General features: G+C 34.4%; 2 protein-coding genes across 2 annotated transcripts; both read left to right on the forward strand.

The window, feature by feature from the left end:
- Window positions 1-1,262: 1,262 nt before the first annotated feature.
- On the forward strand, window positions 1,263-9,075 carry LOC126717727 (uncharacterized). The gene is made up of 7 exons (XM_050419580.1): window positions 1,263-2,030; window positions 3,734-3,820; window positions 3,948-3,992; window positions 4,070-4,165; window positions 4,274-4,375; window positions 8,393-8,547; window positions 8,634-9,075. The coding sequence occupies exons 1-7, from the start codon at window positions 1,461-1,463 to the stop codon at window positions 8,713-8,715; spliced, it is 1,137 nt and encodes a 378-aa protein (XP_050275537.1). The 5' UTR covers window positions 1,263-1,460; the 3' UTR covers window positions 8,716-9,075.
- Window positions 9,076-13,273: 4,198 nt separating this feature from the next.
- Window positions 13,274-18,421, forward strand: LOC126719486 (probable RNA-dependent RNA polymerase 1). Its single transcript, XM_050422035.1, has 4 exons — window positions 13,274-13,501; window positions 13,611-15,454; window positions 16,442-16,592; window positions 17,426-18,421. Exons 1-4 carry the CDS (start codon window positions 13,274-13,276, stop codon window positions 18,218-18,220), a joined length of 3,018 nt encoding a protein of 1,005 aa, XP_050277992.1. The 3' UTR covers window positions 18,221-18,421.
- The last annotated feature ends 1,359 nt before the right edge of the window (window positions 18,422-19,780 follow it).

The raw sequence follows: 19,780 nt of genomic DNA on the forward strand, positions 1-19,780 counted from the left end.
AAAGAGGTTGTCTATCATTCAAAGTCTAATACATCCAAGAGATAACATATAAATACTACTAATTTTTTACTCTAGAAGAGCATAGCACACCCCACGTCCACAACACAACGGTTTTATGATAAATAATTAAATTGGACTCAATTAATTATTTGTTCAAAGCTGCAACCTGTAATTGGAGTCAACAGTTTTATGATAAATAATTAAATTGGACTCAATTAATTAATTGTAACCTATGATAGGTTTCAAAGCTGCAACCTATGTTTTCCGATAAATTTTTATTTGGTATGTTATATATAAATTTGTTGAATTTGGTTGGTTTTGAAGTAGAATTTGGGGATTCTATAAATTTTGAAGTTTTAGGTCTGGAGTTTTTGGTATTTGTGTTTCAGTAGGTTGATCTTAATTCTTCACCTTAAATGTTTTTTTATTTGTTGAATTTGGATGGTTTTGAAGTAGAATTTGGGGATTCTATAAATTTTGAAATTTTAGATATGGAGTTTTTGGTATTTGTGTTTCACTAGGTTGATCTTAATTCTTCACCTTAAATATTTTTTTATTTAGGTTCATGTGATTTTTGGTTGATTAATTATTTGTTTGGATTAATTTCAGTTAATTATTTGTTTGGATTCAACATAAAAGATAATGGAATTAGGTATTATAATTTTGATATTGTTAGATGTTTTGAATTTTTTATATTGTTATTACAACAAGAAAGTCATATTACTACTCAAATTTGAAACTTGATGTGTGTTCCTCATAACATGGTCTTTGTTTATATCTTTACAATTTATATTAGTTTTGAGTGTGTGTATATATATACATAACTATTGGGAGTTTTGCCTTATTAATTTAAGAATTGTAGATTTGGTAACTATGCACTTACAACTCAATGATGTTCTATATTAAACAACACTTCTAAACTATGGAAAAGTATTGAAGTTAAATATTTCTTCATTTTTTTAAAATACTAATTAGCGAAATGTCTAATTACTCATTGTTGGATTTTTTTCATAGTTAATAACTTTTCCGTGCATTGCACGGGTTAGAGACTTGTATATATATAAAATTGAAGTTTTAAGAGAAGTGTTAAACCCCAAGGGGTTGGAATTCATGATATATAGAAAATTCTGAAAAAAAAAAAAAAAAAAAAAAAAACAAACAAACAGCACATGGTATAAACAAAACAAACCAAACCAAACCAAACAACACATGGTATAAACAAAACAAACCAAACAGCACATGGTATAAGTCAGCGGGTACAGTTCTAAAACCCTTCTTTCAAGTTGTAAATCTTCGAAACCACACTCTCCTTTCCTGCCTACCACCAAACGCAGCCGCCTCACCTTTTTCTTCCCTCTCATTTCTCATTTGCTTAAACTCTCTCAAAATCAAAACAAAACTCTGCAAAACCCAAACCATTTCTCCCTCTACATTTCTACCTCTCACTCGTACAATCAAAAATGGCGGCCATAACCCAAAACTCATTCCTCTCCTCCAATCATCTCCAACTCTTCAAACCCAACTCCAAAACCAAGCCCATCATTGCTCCCACCTCCGTCCGCATGTCCCTTCAAGAAACAGCACCCTCCATAGCCGTAGTAGGTGTCACAGGCGCTGTAGGCCAAGAGTTCCTCTCTGTTCTCTCTGACCGTGACTTCCCTTATCGCTCCATCAAAATGCTCGCCTCTAAACGCTCTTCCGGTAAGCAATACACCTTCCAAGGCCACGACTACACCGTCGAAGAGCTCACCGAGGAAAGCTTCAATGGCGTTGATATAGCCCTCTTCAGTGCCGGAGGTTCCATCAGCAAACAGTTCGGACCCGTCGCTGTGAACAAAGGGACTATTGTGGTTGACAATAGCTCGGCTTTTCGGATGGATGAGAATGTGCCTTTGGTGATTCCTGAGGTGAATCCTGATGCTATGAAGGGGATCAAAGTTGGGACGGGAAAGGGTGCTCTCATTGCTAACCCGAATTGCTCTACCATCATTTGCTTGATGGCTGCCACGCCTCTTCATCGTCGAGCTAAGGTGTGTTGTGAGCGAGACCCAGATTTTCTTTGCCTGTTGTCTCATTTGGGTTTTGCTTGTTTTGCTTGCAATTTTTGAATCGAACCCATGTTTTTTATTTATTTATTGAGTTTTGTTGTAATGATTTAGCAAGTTTCTGTTTTTTAACAGTAAATCAACACACGCATTGTCAATTTGATTGGTTATGTGACTGGTTTTGATGTGAAAACATAACTAGTTCAACAATTTTTGAATCCAATAATCTTTTTCTCTCTATTGTCTCACTCGAGTTTTTTTTTGTTTTGTCTTCTTGATGCTTTGTAAGCAATATTTGAATCCAACCCTCGTTTTTTTTTTTTTTTTTTTTTTTTTTTTTTTTTTTTTTTTTTTTTTTTTTTCCTATTATTGAGTTTTGTTGTAATGATTTATCAAGTTTCTTTTGTTAGCATAAATCAGCGCATGCATTGTTAATTAGCTTGGTTATGTGACTGCCTTTGATATTAAAACATTACTAGTTCAACAATCTTTGAATCCAATCCACTTTCTGTTAGGAACCTAGAGGTTCCTAATGGAGATGGGTAAGAATTGTAGGGGGATTGATGGGAATTGTAGGGAAATTGACTTAATTTGAGGGAGTCACCCTCCATGGAGAAATAGAGAGATTAAGGGAGAGAGATGCACTAATGCACTAAGAAATTGGTTTGTTCTTCAGTTGATCTCTAATGTTGAATTACAATCATGTATTTATAGGAGACTAACTCTAATGTCATTGGCCCACATGGCTCAGGATAATTGGCTAGTTAATTCAACATGTGTTCTATGAATTAAGACGTGTTAAATGAGCTACATGTGCTCAAATCCTAATTAACTCATCCTAATCCTAATTAACTCATCCTAATCCTAATCTCAACTAACTAGCTAACTACCTAACTAAAGGGATTACACCAATTATTTCATATTCCTAACACATTTCTCTTTATTGTCTCTCTTGGGTTTTATTTGTTTAGATGTTTAGCTTTGTATGCAACTTTTGAATCCAAACCAAGGTTTTTATTTATTTATTTATTTTTAAAATTTAGTTGTACTGATTTATCAAGTTTCTGTCTTTAGCACAAAATTAACACTCGCAATTATAACTAGTTAGTAACTTGTGCGAAATGCATGGAAAAGTTCAACAAAATATAATATGCTCTCTTTTATTATTTTTCTTATATATAAAATTTGATAATTACGGTAGCTATTCATAGGCATTTATTGTGATTGTATTTGTATCTATTCTACCATTTTAAAAAATGAAGTGACAAAATTCTAATGGAGGGTGTAAATATGAGAGGTTTTATATGGAATCCTTTTATATTTAAACTTATTTAAAAGAAAATATATATTGGAATAATGACAAGAAAAATCATGGGCTTTCAAAAGCTTACATGGCAGCATTAGAAGCAGTCAGCAAATAGTCAAAGGTTTTCATTTTATATAGATTATAGGTTTAATAAAAGGTGGGGATTCATTGTTTGAATTTTGGTGTCTTATTGAGAATTTAGGTAATTCGGTTATTAGTGAACTTTTATGTATATGCCTCATTCATTTTTGGGTTTGTGTTTCTTTCACCATTTTGAGACTTCGATTGAATTCATCTAGCAAGTTACATGTTGGGGGTGTTCCTGTACCTTCCCATTGCATTTTTCTCTGAAGCACTGCTATGTTGGTTGTGAATGTTGCAGGTACTACGCATGGTTATTAGTACTTACCAGGCTGCTAGTGGTGCTGGCGCTGCTGCAATGGAAGAGCTTGAGCTTCAAACTCGTGAGGTTTCGTCTGATTATCCAATCTGATTTTCTTTTTGCAGTTTGATTTTTATATCCATTCAATAGATGATACGTCCATCCCTTTGTACTTTATTCTAAACTGAGTGTCGTTTTCACTTTTGTTTATAAGGTCTTGGACGGTAAACCGCCAACTTGTCAAATCTTCAAGCAACAGGTCTGTCTATTTGTTAGTGGATATTAGATTCCATCTTGTTTCAAAGAATCATCTCTTAAAACCATCTCTCCTTGCAGTATGCTTTTAATTTGTTCTCGCACAATGCACCTGTTCTGGAAAATGGGTACAATGAAGAGGAAATGAAATTAATAAAAGAGACAAGGAAAATATGGGTAAGTATTGAAACTTCATTGAAATACGTTTGGTGGATGGGAGAACAAGTCTGTTGGTCTTACAGAAAATGATTATTCATCTTCTTCTTCTTTTTTTTTTTTTTTCAGAATGACATGAATGTTAAAGTGACTGCCACATGTATACGGGTGCCTGTCATGCGTGCACATGCTGAAAGTATAAATCTTCAATTTGAGAACTCGCTTGATGAGGTAATAATGTCATACTCTAAACTATGAAATTGCTTCTGAGAAATATTCTGGTTGATTTTGCTCTATAGTGGTATCTGTTGATGGGAACATCGTTTCATATGTTTGTGTAACCTTCAAAATACTGATTAATCATATGGTTGAAATTCTGATGTTAGAAATGCTTGTATTAGTAATGCATTTTCTTGCCTTTGATTTGATTTGAGCATTTGGTTAAAGTATTAATCTGATTTGCTTGTTTGGTGTCTATATGTACTCTTTCTCTCTCTCTTTAATATCTTCTTTTCCTTTTTAATTGGGATTTTTTTCTTTTTTCTTGTTTCTTTTAGAAAAGGTAAACAATTGATATTATCAAAGGTGTTGTTAGTATCTACTATCTAATGCTATAGTTGTTGCCCTTAGATTGTTTCCCATTTATATGGGACTTCTAAGCATTTTATTATCTACAAGATGTTAAACTTTGAACAGCCTCTTTTACTTTAAACTGCAGCCTTTTTTTCTTTTTCTTTTTTGGGGGGGGGGGGGGGGGGGGACCTTTTATAACCTCTTAGCATGGGGACACTATCATTTTGGTCTCTCTACTATCATCATTCTAACATTTAAATTCGGGATTTGGAACTGGTTATAGCGGATGAACTACCAGTTTTTCTCATTTTTGAATGTGGATTGGATTGGCATGGGTCCCAAGTTCACAGTTAAATCAGTCTAATTGGCTGCAATTTCTAGTGTCTTTAGTCCTTGAAATTCATATTATGCAGTTAGTAGATACAATGTAGAGTGTTAAAATTCTTTTAGTTCTTGCAAAATAAGATTCAAAATTAGGAAAGTCCTTTAAAGATAGGGGTGATCTCTATGGATGAAAATATTAGGGAGACTCACTTGTAATGGTTTGGTCATGTGCAAAGGGGTGCGATTAGTGAACCCCTGAGAAAGAGTAAGTTGATTCAAGTTCTGATAAGTAAATAAGCTTCATTGATAGAAAAAGGACAGTACATAACTAAAAGCCAAAGCACACAGGACATGTAATAAGGTAATCAGGAGAACAAACAGAACTAAAAAGTATAAAACTACATCTATTTAGCAGATCAGTCAATGAAGTAAAAAAGGAAACACCCAATGCATTTATCCACCCAAGCAAAGACTGGAAGAAAGACATCTTTAACTCTTGAGTCACTCTTTCGGTTCCTTCAAAAATCCGGGCATTCCTCTCCGTCCAAACACCCCACATCAAACAGTGAGGGACCATGATCCAAATCACCCCATTTCTATGCATTCTGAACTTGCCTGGCCAAGCTAGCTGGAAGCTACTACATCGTTAGGCATAACCCAAGATACCCAAAAAAGTGTAAACACCATACTACACAACTCTCTCACTATTGGACAATGCAAGAGTAGATGATTTATAGTCTCCCCTGCTCTTTTACACATACAATACCAATAAATAACAATAAGCCGACGCTTCCTCAAATTGTCATTAGTCAAAATTCTACCCAACACTGCTGTCCATACAAAGAAATTAACTTTTGAAGGCACTTTGGGACTTCACATGGTCTTCCAAGGAAAAGACAATTGGGAAGGGGATTGTAAATCTTTATAGTAAGATCTAACATAAAAAAATTCCCTGAGAAGCAGGTTTCCACCACAACTCATCCATAGTAAGTTGATTCAAGTTGAAGGAACAAAATTAGTAGTAGTAAAAAATGACATGTCAATGAAGTACGTAATAGAGAGTATGAATAGAATGACAATACATGTGGTTGACCTTGACTAGTTTGTTGAGAATCAGTTTCTAGCCCTTAGATTTTTTGGGACTAAGGCTTGGTTATTGTAGTTTTTGCAAGAGCAAAACATTGGGACAAAAATCGGCACATTATAGATGTCCTTTCCTTTTTTTTTTTTTCTTTGATACGTGATGTCCTATCCTATATATGGATAGATTGAGACTTGAGGATTTAGGAACTTACTTTTTTTTTTTTTTAATTTTTAATTTTTTTTTTATAAGTAAAAACAACGCATACATTTAAGGACAAGGAACTTACTATTTTCTTACACAGTGCTTGTGTTATAAACATGAAAGAAATAATATATACAGGTTATTAACATTAGTTTCCCTTTGATTTGATCTTTCATTCACAAGATCTAATATTTCATTCTCTTTGCTTCTATTTCAGAAGATGTAAAACACATCCCTCTGAATGTTTGCATCTTTGATTTTTCATATTTAATTCACTGTTTTACTTTCCAAGCTTTGTAGGGTTTTTTTTTTTTTTTTTTTGTGGGGGTGGGGGGGGGGTTAGTATATCAGAATATTGTGTGGGAAGTAATTATGTTAGGTTTGTTCAAAGGTTGGGAAAATGCATTCTGTTTGGATGTCCAGAAAACGTTGGAAAATCCTGGTATGGGATGTGAATGTGAACGGCAGAATATTAAAGAGCAAAACAAAACCGTAGGCTTCACCACTGTATGGTGTTTGGCTTCACCACCAAACGTAGAATGTAAATCAGAAATATTCTTTATTCGCCAAAATGCACTATCCCAAAATGTCTAGGGAGCCTGTTTGAGGGTGGCTCCCCAAACATTTTGGGATAGTGTATTTTGGAGAATAAAGAATATTTCTAATTTATGTTTTATGTTTGGTGGTGAAGCATTTGGTTTTGTTTGTACTTTAATATTATGTTGTTCACCTTCATGTCCTACACTAAATCCATTCCATTTGAATTGTGTGTGTTTGTCCATGATTTAGTGGTGCATTTGTGCCACTCTGGTAGTGCTCAAATAAATCTGGATCAAATTGCTATAGGTCGTCTCTGGTAATCCAAGTTCAGTCTAACTTTGGTCGTCCTTGCTAGAGAACCAAGAAGCTGTGAATCGCTCAATCCCTATTGAAAACAACTTGCTTATCCATAATAGCATTAATGGATTCTTTATGTGCTTGTGGTATTTGTAGTGGGACAGGATCAGGTGTAGGGCTGGTGGTAGGGCTAGTGGGGGTTCAACAAATGGGTCCTTAGGAATGGTTGTTGGACCTTTGCAGGGACGTAAAAGTTAGTGTGGACGCCAGAGCATGAATGCTAGTATATATGTTCTCATAGTTTCCATATGGGGATGTCATTCATTGCCCCTTTATTGTTTCGGATTTTTTCTCATTTTACCAGTTGAATTTTGTTTTTTATATTTGCTTTTATTGCAATTGAGGAATTTATAATGTATTAATTGATTGATTGTAATCTTTGGAGCTCCTTAAACATTTGAGGCAATGCATTTTGAATAAAGAAAATTTCTGATTAGAGTGATTCCTTGCTTTGTGCTGATTCCAAACACCCTTAGGTAGTTAGGTGGTGAAACCTAGGGTTTTCTTTTTCCTTTCTTATTTCCCACAGCACATCCGACACCAATTTGGTATGAGAGTATCTGATGCACTCCACCCACTTCAAAATAGTCAACAAAAAATCAAAGCCCCCACACCTAGACAACACTAAAAAAAAAAAAACCAAAAACATATCTTACAAAACCATGCAAAGCTCCTTTCAACTGTTGATGCCCAAGGAGAGTTGTGCTGCTGCCAAAGTTGCCGCTGCAGCTGCTTAATCTGCCACTGCTCCCAAACCTATCAAGAATACCACCACAAAACCCCAACCGTTCCTGAGTCCCACAATCCTTCCCCGCTTTGAAACCTAGAGTCCTACCCTTTCAAAACAAGAAACCCAACTTTTAAAGCCAAAACTCAACCCACAAAAATTTCCTGCATCACTGCTCTGGTGCCCACACCAGAACACCTCTGCATCGATGCTGCTGTTCTGTGACGGCTGAACAATAGTGGGGCTTTCCTCTTTTTATTTCTGTTCTTTTTTTCCTAGGTTGAAAATCATCTTTGGCACAAAATTTCAAGGCAATTTCCATTATACAATGTCTCATTTTGTTTGTAATCCCATCTAAAATCTGTGAAGGCGGATTGAACAATTAAAAGCAACTCCTAATTGAAGGTTCAACCCTTAGTTCATTTCTTTCCTTGTTGTCTAGGACACGGCCAGGGATATTCTAAAGAATGCTCCAGGTGTTGTGGTTATTGATGATCGGGTATCCAATCACTTCCCTACTCCATTGGAGGTGTCAAACAAAGATGATGTTGCGGTTGGTAGGATCCGCTGTGACGTGTCCCAGGAGGGCAACAATGGGTCAGACTATTTTTTATTTTTTTTTTCTTTAATCGTTGCTTTTCCACTCTGACAAATCTTAAAACTAACAGAAAACTTTCATGCAGGTTGGACATCTTTGTCTGTGGTGATCAAATACGCAAGGGAGCTGCGCTTAATGCTGTTCAGATTGCTGAGATGTTGCTATAGTCAGTTGGTTTCGGAAATATGATTTGGTTTTATGGATTTATCAGTATGGTGAGATATGGCGCTTTTAAGTTATTTACTATCATGTAACCTTCATATGCGGCTGTTGCCATTGTATTGAGTCTTTTAAAAATTGAGCAGTTTTTGAGGCTTAGTATGAACTACTAAGCCTCAGCCTCAGTACGTCACTGAATGATTACAGCTTATAGTATTTGCGGTAAATCCTTCACCGGAAGATTTTGTTATAATAACATGTAGCTTAGAACTGAAGCTATCTGGAAGCTTTTACTGCTGCTTCAGATAAGTAGGTGACGAGTGTCAGTTTCCAACAATCTATCAATTCTAGTTCTCCATTTCTCTGAATTATATTCTTCCATTTTCTATGAACTATTCAACATGAGGTGTCCAACTCTAGTTACCCAAATATTTTGTATCGCCCAGGGTTGACATGCAACATGACATGCCCCCATGTTGCATGTCAGGATATAAGAATGATAAGGAAATAAAAGGACAGAACTTGTGAAGGTAGAGATTTAAAATGGTTATTCAAGAATGAGTAGTCCTAATTACTAGATGAGGGACTTTTCAGTCCTAATTGTTTTTCTTTTAAGAAAATAAATAATTTTGTTTGACAATGCATGATATCCTGATAAAACACAAATGATTATTTTAGTATTGTATTTGTTAGTGTTAGAATATTATTTTAGGAGTTTAAGTTAATTTACCGTTCATATTAATCTTCTTATTGTTTATTTGTAGAAAGTCACATAAAAGTGGTAGTGTGATGGAAAGTACACGGGAAATTATTGTATTTATAAATTTAAGGATTTAAAAAAAAAAATTGTCTTATAAGAATCATAAGAATCAACCGAACAATGGGGATTTCAAATTATTAAGAATTTTATCAGATTTCTACTTTCTAATTAAACCAAACGTGATAATTTTTACATTCTTGAGCATCTAGGTTCTTAAGCTGCATTGTTGGGAGCATGGTTGTCAAAATCCTAATTTGGATTCTACGATTTTACGACCCTATTTGTCCAAAACGATCCGGATCTTTTAAGGATCTTAGCGATCATTCAGGATTGGTAGGATCTATGATTCTAATTATTTCAAACGATCTTAATTTCTTGTAATCTTCTTTAACTTGATAGAAAGCTCAATTGGACCTAAATGAAAAATAAAATCCTAATAGACCAAGTTTTTCCACTCTATTGTAGAGAGAGTGTCAGTTGGACCCACTAAAAAATATCCCAATAGAGTGTTACATTTTGAGGTCTTTGGTCACTTTAAATGATGCTTACAAATGGATATAGTGATATATGGTAATTATATTAATGAATGTATAATTTATGTGATTATTTAACATATCAATGTGTATTTTTTGTTTTTTCCTCAAATAATGTAGGATCTTACAATCTACGATCTAATCCTACGATTTATGATCTTACCTATCTCTCACGATCCTAATAGGATCCCGATTTTGACAACCTTGGTTGAGAGGATGTTTGGATTAGATTAGATGCATGTTTGGCAAGCTGGAAAAAACAGAGTATGTTTTCAAAGTTTTTTAAGCTTATTTTGATGAGTTCTACACAGCAAATACTTTCCCCATCATTTTGTATCATACTTCCAACAATTAAAAAAGGTATTACTTCACCAAAAGCTTTAATAAACTTATTAACTAAAGCAGTTTTTTTTTTTCCTTGTATATTCTAATTTTATGCAAATTCAAATAAGGTTAATACTTATTGAATACAAGCTATTACACAGTTTTATACATGCTCATTTTTAACTGAAACTATGACTTGGAGTTTAAGATTTTCAAGTTCAAACGATTTTCAAGTCACGATTTCAATTAAAAAATGGAGTGAGGGTAAAGTCGTGGAACCGTTTGTGTAATAAATACAACCCAAAAAATAATACGCATGACTATCGTCTTTTACTGAAAAAAATGATACTCCTGAGATGAGATAATGGTTCTCGATGCTTCAGATATATGGGCATTTGCATTAAGTTTTGAAAATAGTTCCCGTGACAATTGGTATCAGAATGATCTATCTGTTCAATCCTACTTTCCAACACAACCAAAACAACGTGTTGAATAAGTATTTGAAACTAGAATTTGATGTAGTAGTTTCACTTTCACATTGAAAGAAATTTGATTGGTTATTTGAGGTAGTCTCTCGGCTAATCCATTTACGTAAGTCTTAAAAAGATGCTCCATTCCAACGCGTTAACAAGGTTCATAGAGTGTAAGTACAAAGTATTTATTATAAAGTGGAATAAAGATCAATTCACTCTCATCACCCTTTCGGTTCGATTAATTCTTGCATCGCAAGGAGGGATATCCCATGGGGCACAAAAGCTACTCCCTCTCTCTTGTTAGTTTCAGATTAGGGAAATCTTGAGACTGATTGGTCTCACATCATTAAAGTTTTTGGCCTAACTAAAAAAAAGAGAGAGTTAATTGAAATGGTTTTAGAAATTAGAATTAGACTATCATGCCCTTTTGAGATCGAATTAGTTACTTAAAAAATAACCATATGAACTAATATGATTGAGCATTGTGATTCAGTTGATATTTTTTGATATTTTCAAATGAGACATTTAGGATTTTTTTTTTTTTATGAAAAAGGTCCATAGTATTTACATTTTTTTTTCCTTTTTAGAACAAAGATGTTGCAGATAGAATCGCGAATATGTACCTAGTTAATTGTGATTTGGCCAAAAAGCCATTGGCAAGTTTGCTTTATAGAAATAGGAATATATATATATATATATATAGAGAGAGAGAGAGAGAGAGAGAGAGAGAGAGAGAGAGAGATACAGTGGTAGAGCTAGAATTCAACTCTAGAGAGGCAAATTTTTTATAAACATATATGCACATGCACGAGTGCACACACACATAATACTTGATACAAAAAGCAATCCAAGTGTATGCTTAAGTGATTTCTAAGGTTCTATTAGTTTTTTTATATTAGCTTTCAAAGATAATAGTAATGATAATGTTATTTTTTCCCATTTTGTTTAAATCTTATCGTCATTATAGAAAAACTAATATATCAATAAAAAAAAAAAAAAATACATTAGAGAAATTCACCCAAAAATAAGAACAGAAAACAAATTATAATTGGAGAGAAGGGGCAAAGCTATTATTATTATTATTGTTTTGGATAAAATGTAAAAAGTTATATTTCAATCTATATGTGTAATAAAGTACAAGCAGCCAAGTTATATCATGAGGGCTCCTACTTAAAAGGTTTTAAGACAAGGCCACGTTATGCTTAGAATAGGTGCAACGTTATAACATATACTTAAGTTTCAAATTGTTTGGGTTGATGTTATGACTCAGTTGCCCTTTTTTCGATATTATCAAATATGACATGTAAATCTCTCACTTATTGTAGTTGAAAAAAAATGTCCATAGGATATATATATGTCTGGTTTGTACTGCTTTTGGACAATCTAACAGTAGAAGTAGAAGTAGAAAACAAAAATGTGTACGGATGTGGTGATGGGTTCCACTCACCATCCAGCTAGTAGGCTCTTCACACTTAGCTGATTTCTGAGCCTGGGCTTTAGCTGGGTCAACAGACAGTCCCCTAAGAGTCCACATGTTGGTCCTACCCTCCAACTTCATCTTACATGAACTCCACAATACTTTACTCTTATTTATTTATTTATTTTCTTTTGCAATTTTTCATTTTTTAGATTTCTTTTACGTTTTCCTTTTTTTTTGGGCACCTTAATGTGTAAAAAATCTTAAATACTAGATACTAAATTTTATACCCTAAATTCTAATTGAAAATAGTCAAAAATCCTGTGATACAATTGACACTTTTTAATATTTTTAATGAAGACGTTTAAGGTTCAAATAATTCCTTATAATTTGGATGTACTTAGAAACATATATGACAAAGAATGAATGACTTCAAAGCCAAGGAATTGTATTCGTTTTAATATACTTGCAGTAATCAAATAGTCTAGATCCTTCTTCCTTTCTATATAATCCCTTATATTTTAATAACACAAAGGAAAGAAGTAGAGCTTGTTTTTTAAGAATCTTCTATGCACATAAAAAAGTGTTGGCCAATGTTGAAAATGCTCAAAGCCAAAGAAGCAAACAATATTCTCCTTCTTCCCAAAGTTTGCACATTACAGAAGAAAATAATAAGTTATTAGAAAAGGGTTTGCAACAAAAGAATAAAAGTAATTTTGAGGAATCTGATATATTAACGTTGTGATTCAGATTTTCTCTAACCTTGGTCTCTACGCTTCACAACAAAAGAATAAAAGTTAAAACAAAAAAAAAAAACCTTTGACGATGTTCCACGGAAAGAAATCATATGCCGCCATGTGTCAATTACCTCAGATAATGTCTACGTCAGCTTCATATATCACGACAGTTCACTGCTCTCTACTCTGTCTATATATAGTTTGATCATTAGCCTTACTTCTTTCACCGCAACATATTTTCTCTACTTCTCTCTTTGCTTTGCTTTGCTTTTTCAGTCTTCTCAATAATCAATACCAGTTTCTGTGCTCTTGATAATATACCATGTATAATATAGCATTGCACTTTGGTTATCAGACTTCAAGGGAAAGTTTTTCTGTGCTCTGGAAACAGGAAAATGTTTTTGTCGAATTTGACTCGAAGAAGAGAAATTTGTACTTCCATTTCTCTTATCTTTCTGAAAAGTACAAGCTTGAAATCTCTTACGAGAACATTTGGCAGATTCAGCACCATCAACCACGTGGTCAAGCTGAAAAGTTTCTTCTCATTCAGGTTAGATAGTTTAAACATTAATTATAATTTTTCACAATTTTCTGCTCATGCACCATGCTTTTTGTAGTTAGTTAACATTCTAACAAATTATTTTTCATTGCAATGTTAGTTATTTGGAGCTCCTCGGATTTATGTGAAAGATCATACTCGTCATTGGGTCCGAGAAGTTGATTTCACTCCGTCGTGCTGCATTGGCCAATCTTCTGCTCTATGTTTGGAGGTTCCACAGAAGGAACAGATTCCAAAATTTCATGGAGACTTTGTGTCTTATAAGAAAAATGAAGGCCCTTTTGTTTTGAAGCGAGGTTCTACTCTCTCTTGCAGCTCCGGACTAGTCCCTATTGTGAGTCCTCCAGAAGGCTTTGACTTGCCTTATAAAATCTTGTTTAAGATCAACTCTTTAATTCAGCAAGGTTGTCTTCCTGGCCAAGAAATTGATGCCAATTTTTATCGGTTGGTCGATCCTAAGAGAATATCAATTGTTGAGTACATAGAAAGTGCCTTGGACAAACTGTCTAATGTGAAAGAATGCTGCTTTGAACCTGCAAGCTGGGTGGAGGATCAGTATAAGAAATATGCCAATTCGAAGCGACTTCCCAAACCTACTGCTAAGCCTTTATATGATGGGTTTGTATATGTACACAAGGTTTTAATAACTCCATCTAAAGTATATTTCTGTGGTCCAGAGGTGAATCTCTCCAATCGTGTGTTACGCAATTATCATGAGTATATTGATGACTTTCTTCGTGTTTCGTTTGTTGATGAGGACTGGGATATATTGCACGCAACAGTTTTATCATCGTGTGCATCTTCGGCAAAAGGGGAGAGGCGAACTGGCATTTATGACAGGATACTGTCCATTTTACGAAATGGCATAGTTATTGGTGCTAAGAAGTTTGAGTTTCTTGCCTATTCAAACAGTCAATTACGAGAAAATTCTGTTTGGATGTTTGCTTCAAGAACTGGCCTGACTGCAGCAGATATCAGAGAGTGGATGGGTGATTTTCGCGAGATTAGGAATGTGGCAAAATATGCTGCCAGATTGGGTCAATCTTTCAGCTCTTCAAGAGAAACAGTGAGCATTAGTAGGCAGGAAGTTGAAAATATTCCTGATGTAGAAGTTGTAAGGAATGGAATCCCATACTGTTTCTCTGATGGTATAGGCAAGATATCTGCAGAATTGGCTAGAGAGGTGGCTACAAAATGTGCCCTAGAAAATTATGTTCCATCCGCATTTCAAATTCGATATGGTGGGTACAAAGGTGTTGTGGCAGTTGATCCAACTTCTTCAAAGAAGTTGTCATTGAGAAAGAGCATGTGTAAGTACAAATCAGAAAACAGAAAACTAGATGTCTTGGAATGGAGTAGGTATCGACCTTGTTTTCTTAATCGTCAGATAATCACTCTTTTGTCTACCCTCGGGGTTAAGGATCGAGTTTTTGAAAAGAAGCAAAAGGAGGCTATAGATCAACTAGATGCCATGTTAACAAATCTGTTGAGCTCACAGGAAGCATTGGAATTGATTTTCCCAGGAGAGAGGACAAAGGTTCTAAAGGAAATGCTTTCGTGTGGTTATCAGCCTGATACAGAACCATTTCTTTCAATGATGCTACAAACACTTCGTGCATCTAAGTTGCTAGAATTACGGCTCAAAAGTAGGATATTTATCCCAAATGGGAGATGTATGATAGGATGTCTAGATGAGACCAGGACATTGGAATATGGTGAAGTATTTGTCCAAATTTCTCGCTCTAGTAGGCAGCTCTCTAATGGTTTCTCCGATATGTTTCGCACTAGCAACTCAAACCCGAACAATTTAATTTTTGAGGGTAAGGTAGTTGTTGCTAAAAACCCATGTCTGCATCCGGGAGATGTGCGTGTTCTAAAGGCTGTTGATGTGCCGGCTTTGCACCACCTGGCAGATTGTGTTGTTTTTCCCCAGAAGGGCAAAAGGTAATAATGTGATATCCCAGAGTAGATAGGGTTTGACTTTCCTCAAGTATTTTTTAAAAGAAATCTCTTTTTATTTTAATGAAAAATTGTCATCTACTAACTAAATAAACGATGAGGATTAAAACCCATTACTACTTGTCATTGTATATTTAGAGTTTATACATAATCCTATGCTAGCATCAGTTTGTACACATTTATGTATACCTTTACCTACTTACAGATACATGGATATGTAAGATATATAATGATCCAGTTGTACTTGTATGTTGCATGCATAGATATAATATGTATCTTATTTAAAAGATTTGCAACATATTCTCCTCCAGTAGGTTAATTACCATGATCGTAGGTTGTCTAGTTGTATGTCCATATATAATACTAGCCTTTGAGCACGTGCTCACACGCCTGTTCTGAGACTCTTCTATTTTTTTGAGTAAATGTTAATAATTTGTATCTATTATAATTTAGAAATATATACATATATTTTTTATATTTAAAACAAATAAAAAGGTTAAACTTTAGAGATAAGTAGTAACTGTAATTTCTTTTTTAAATGAGAAGGGGAAAAAAATCCTAAATTTTAGGAATTCTCTTTTTGAATTCAAAATGAAATTTGTTATTTAATATTTATGACCCTGTTTCGAAATGAAGTTACCCTTCATTAATGAAAGTATTTTTGAATCACAAAAAAGTCCAATTGAAAGAGGAGAATCCTCTTATATATAGTATAGATATAGATGTTGCTATCTTAACTTACTTAATTTTAAGTTTGTAGACATAAAATGTCCTTTTCACCACTTTTGGAATGGAAAAAATCAAACTTTTTTGGCATGCTCATCAAATAATTTTATATTGCACTTGCATACTGGGTTGTTGTGTTATTTGTCTTTATTTGTTCTCTTGCCTTGGCAAGACAACACCTAATTAAATAAAAAAATTCTTTGGGAATACTCTATTCACTAACATTAGTTTGAACAATTGTATTAGACCTCATCCAAATGAATGCTCTGGGAGTGACTTGGATGGAGATCTATACTTCGTCTGTTGGGACCCTGATCTTATTCCTCCTCGACAAATTCAACCAATGGAGTATATAGGAGCAAAAACTATGCCACTTGATCATGATGTTACAATAGAGGTAATCTCAATTTATATGTAGTAACAAGCCATGCATATTTTGAGCACATCACATTTTAATTTGATTCTGCAATTAATATATGCATAAATCTGCACTATAAAAGTAGGGTGTAATAGCTCTTTCTGAACAAATGTCTATTCATTTGCTTATACCACTTGATGAGAAGCCGTGTTTCCATCATCTAGCCTTTGTGATCTTGGGTTTTCTATATGTTAAAGACAATTAAAGCATTTAGTTTATATGTGGCTGTGTATATTCTTGTGCATCTAATGAGCAGTCATTTACGAAACTGTTTCTGAACTTTTTTTATGTTAAGAGGGAAAAGTATTGTTTCCATACTCATAAACAATTATCTTTTCTGTTCATGTTATATTATTCGCCAATGCACTGTGTTCTTTATAATATTAATATGGGTATGGAAACACATATGTACATATCACATATGCTTGATTGAAACACTCTTTTTTGGATATTTAGGATCATTGAGAAAAGTCTGCAATAAATATGTTTGATTTTGTTAAAGGCTCTGTCTTGCTATTCTGGAATTAGTTTGGAATCTGGAAATTCTAAGCAGAATTGCCTTATCATGCAAATCTAGAAATCCCAGGCCTTGTGGTCATTCCATTTGTTCTTCTTGACAATTTAAGTGATAAAGAACTCTAGGCTGGAGTGAGATACTTTATGGTATTAATTCTCTCTACTAGGTAGTAATGCACCACACGTTCCACACTAATGCATTTAAAGATTGCATTGATTCCTCATATTTTCCATCCCATTTTTAATAACATCCTTCTATACCTTACATAACAAAGCATGTCACCCTTGTGCTACAGGAAGTTCAAGAGTATTTCGTCGACTACATACTCAATGACCGTCTGGGAATCATCGACAATGCCCACATTGTCTTTGCAGATAGTGAGCCCCGTGGGGCAATGAGTCCTGAATGTATTGAGCTTGCACAACTACACTCAATTGCTGTTGACTCCCCAAAAAGTGGTGTTGTTGCCGAAATACCCCATTATCTGCGTGTTATGAAATATCCAGATTTCATGGAAAAGTCTGATAAACGCACCTATAAATCAGAACGTGTGATCGGAAAGCTTTTTCGAGAGGTGAAAGACCTTGCATCGCTCAAGAGCCCTATGACACCCTTCACCTCAGAAGTAGCGAAGCAATGTTATGATCCTGACATGGAAGTAGACGGCTTCAAGGACTACATCAGTGATGCTTTCTATTACAAAAGGGAGTATGATCGCAAGCTGATGAGTTTGATGGATTATTATGGGATCGAAACTGAAGCTGAAATACTCAGTGGGCACATATTGACAATGTCAAAATCTTTTGAAAAGAGGAGGGATATGGAACAGATTAATTATTCTGTAATGGCACTAAGAAAGGAAGCTAAGAGCTGGTTCAACGAGGGAAGTGAGTCAGATTCTGACACTGATATTGTCAATGCAAAAGCGAAAGCAAAAGCATCGGCTTGGTACCACGTTACATATCACCCCAGCTATTGGGGTCGCTGCAATGTGGGAATGGATGGAGCTCATTTCCTCAGTTTTCCATGGTGTGTCTTTGACAAGCTTATCCAGATCAAGAAGGATAAAGTGAGTAACATAATAGCTTGAGACATGTTGGAATCGGGGCATTAGTTAAGTCAGGAATTGCGCTCGGATTGAGAAGTTTAGTATAAGATCCTAAGTATGTATTTAAGAAAATTGCTTGTGTGACTACTAGTTATCTTTGCTTATTGTTATTGGTATATGCTTGTTGATAAACTACATGTAAATGCTCCAGGCAGATGATTGGGGCTATAAATTATGTTTCAATTCCTGTGGGAAAATATATGTATGGTTTCTTATCATATTTTCTCATTCTTTAACATTGTTAGTTCTCCGTTTTATTTTCTCATTTGAGGTCGAACATAGACAAGAGATAGCTATCCCTCGCCTAAGATAGCATTATTTCAAATTGGAAAAAAAAATTGTAGTAAGTAAATAATTTCTAATCTCTTTCTCTCTGTTTTTTTGGTCAGTATAATCCTAGCATGTTTCATCTTTCGTTTCCTTTTTATTCTTTTTGATGAATGTATTGATCAATTCCAATTTTTCTTTTCTTATTGATTCTTTTCCGATTGAGATGCATCGCTCTATGAGTCTATATGTCTATATCATGGGCAGAGCCAGGGGGTGTAGTTCTTATAGTAGCTCTGCTAGTGTTCGTTGTAACACACCTACAGATAAAAGTGAACATGCAGCCCATATCTTGTTCATCATACCCGGATGGTTGGTGACAAGGTGGTATGGAAAATGGATAGAGCCATAGAGGAGGCCCTACCGTATGCTTTTGGCAAGCGAAAAATTCATTTCTAAAATTTTTTTAAACTTAATTTTGTGAATGACCAAGTACAATTATGGTAATGATTTAGACCACAAATTTTAAATTACAACTTAATCAATATTAGGCTAATCTATCACTTAACACTAATTTTAAGTGATTAACCAATTGATATAAGCATGATGACAACATATACATGGATAAACAAATTTGAGCATATAAAATGGATAACCATAGGAAGTTAAAGACATAATACCACAAAGATAACATCAGATGTGTTATTGAAGAGGAAAACCCGAGAACCAAGTGTAAAACCTTTCTACGGCACTATTGAAAACATTTCACTAGAGTAAATAGATGCAATATATAATACATATAAAGCCCTCTAAGTCTAATTCATGTACTCAAGCCCTCTAAGTACAATTGAATACCAATTGCATCTTCAAGCCTCCATGGCTAATTTGTGGTAGTTCCAATGATTCCCAAAAACTTCAATTAGCCCTCATAACACAATGGTAATGATGAGTGGGAAGGATTTAATCTCCTATCAAAGTATTTGCTTGATAATTACAAGATAATTTTGACAAAGGATATGCCAACACAAAATAAAGCCTAACAACTTTGATAGGTCCTACACAACATATACTTTCCCCCTCCTTTTGTATTGCACATTCTACAAATAAACAATCAGTAAAGTGTATCTAAATGCAATTTATCGTCTAAATGCACTTTGTCGAACCAAACACTACAATTTAGGCAAAAAATCTAGTTTTGAAAAAGGCCAGATCTCTTAAATATTTTAAGATAGTACCTTTGAATAAAAAAAAAAAAAAGAAGGTATTACTTCATGA

Source organism: Quercus robur, chromosome 3 (genome assembly GCF_932294415.1).
Source record: "Quercus robur chromosome 3, dhQueRobu3.1, whole genome shotgun sequence".
In the NCBI taxonomy this organism is placed as follows: Eukaryota; Viridiplantae; Streptophyta; class Magnoliopsida; order Fagales; family Fagaceae; genus Quercus; species Quercus robur.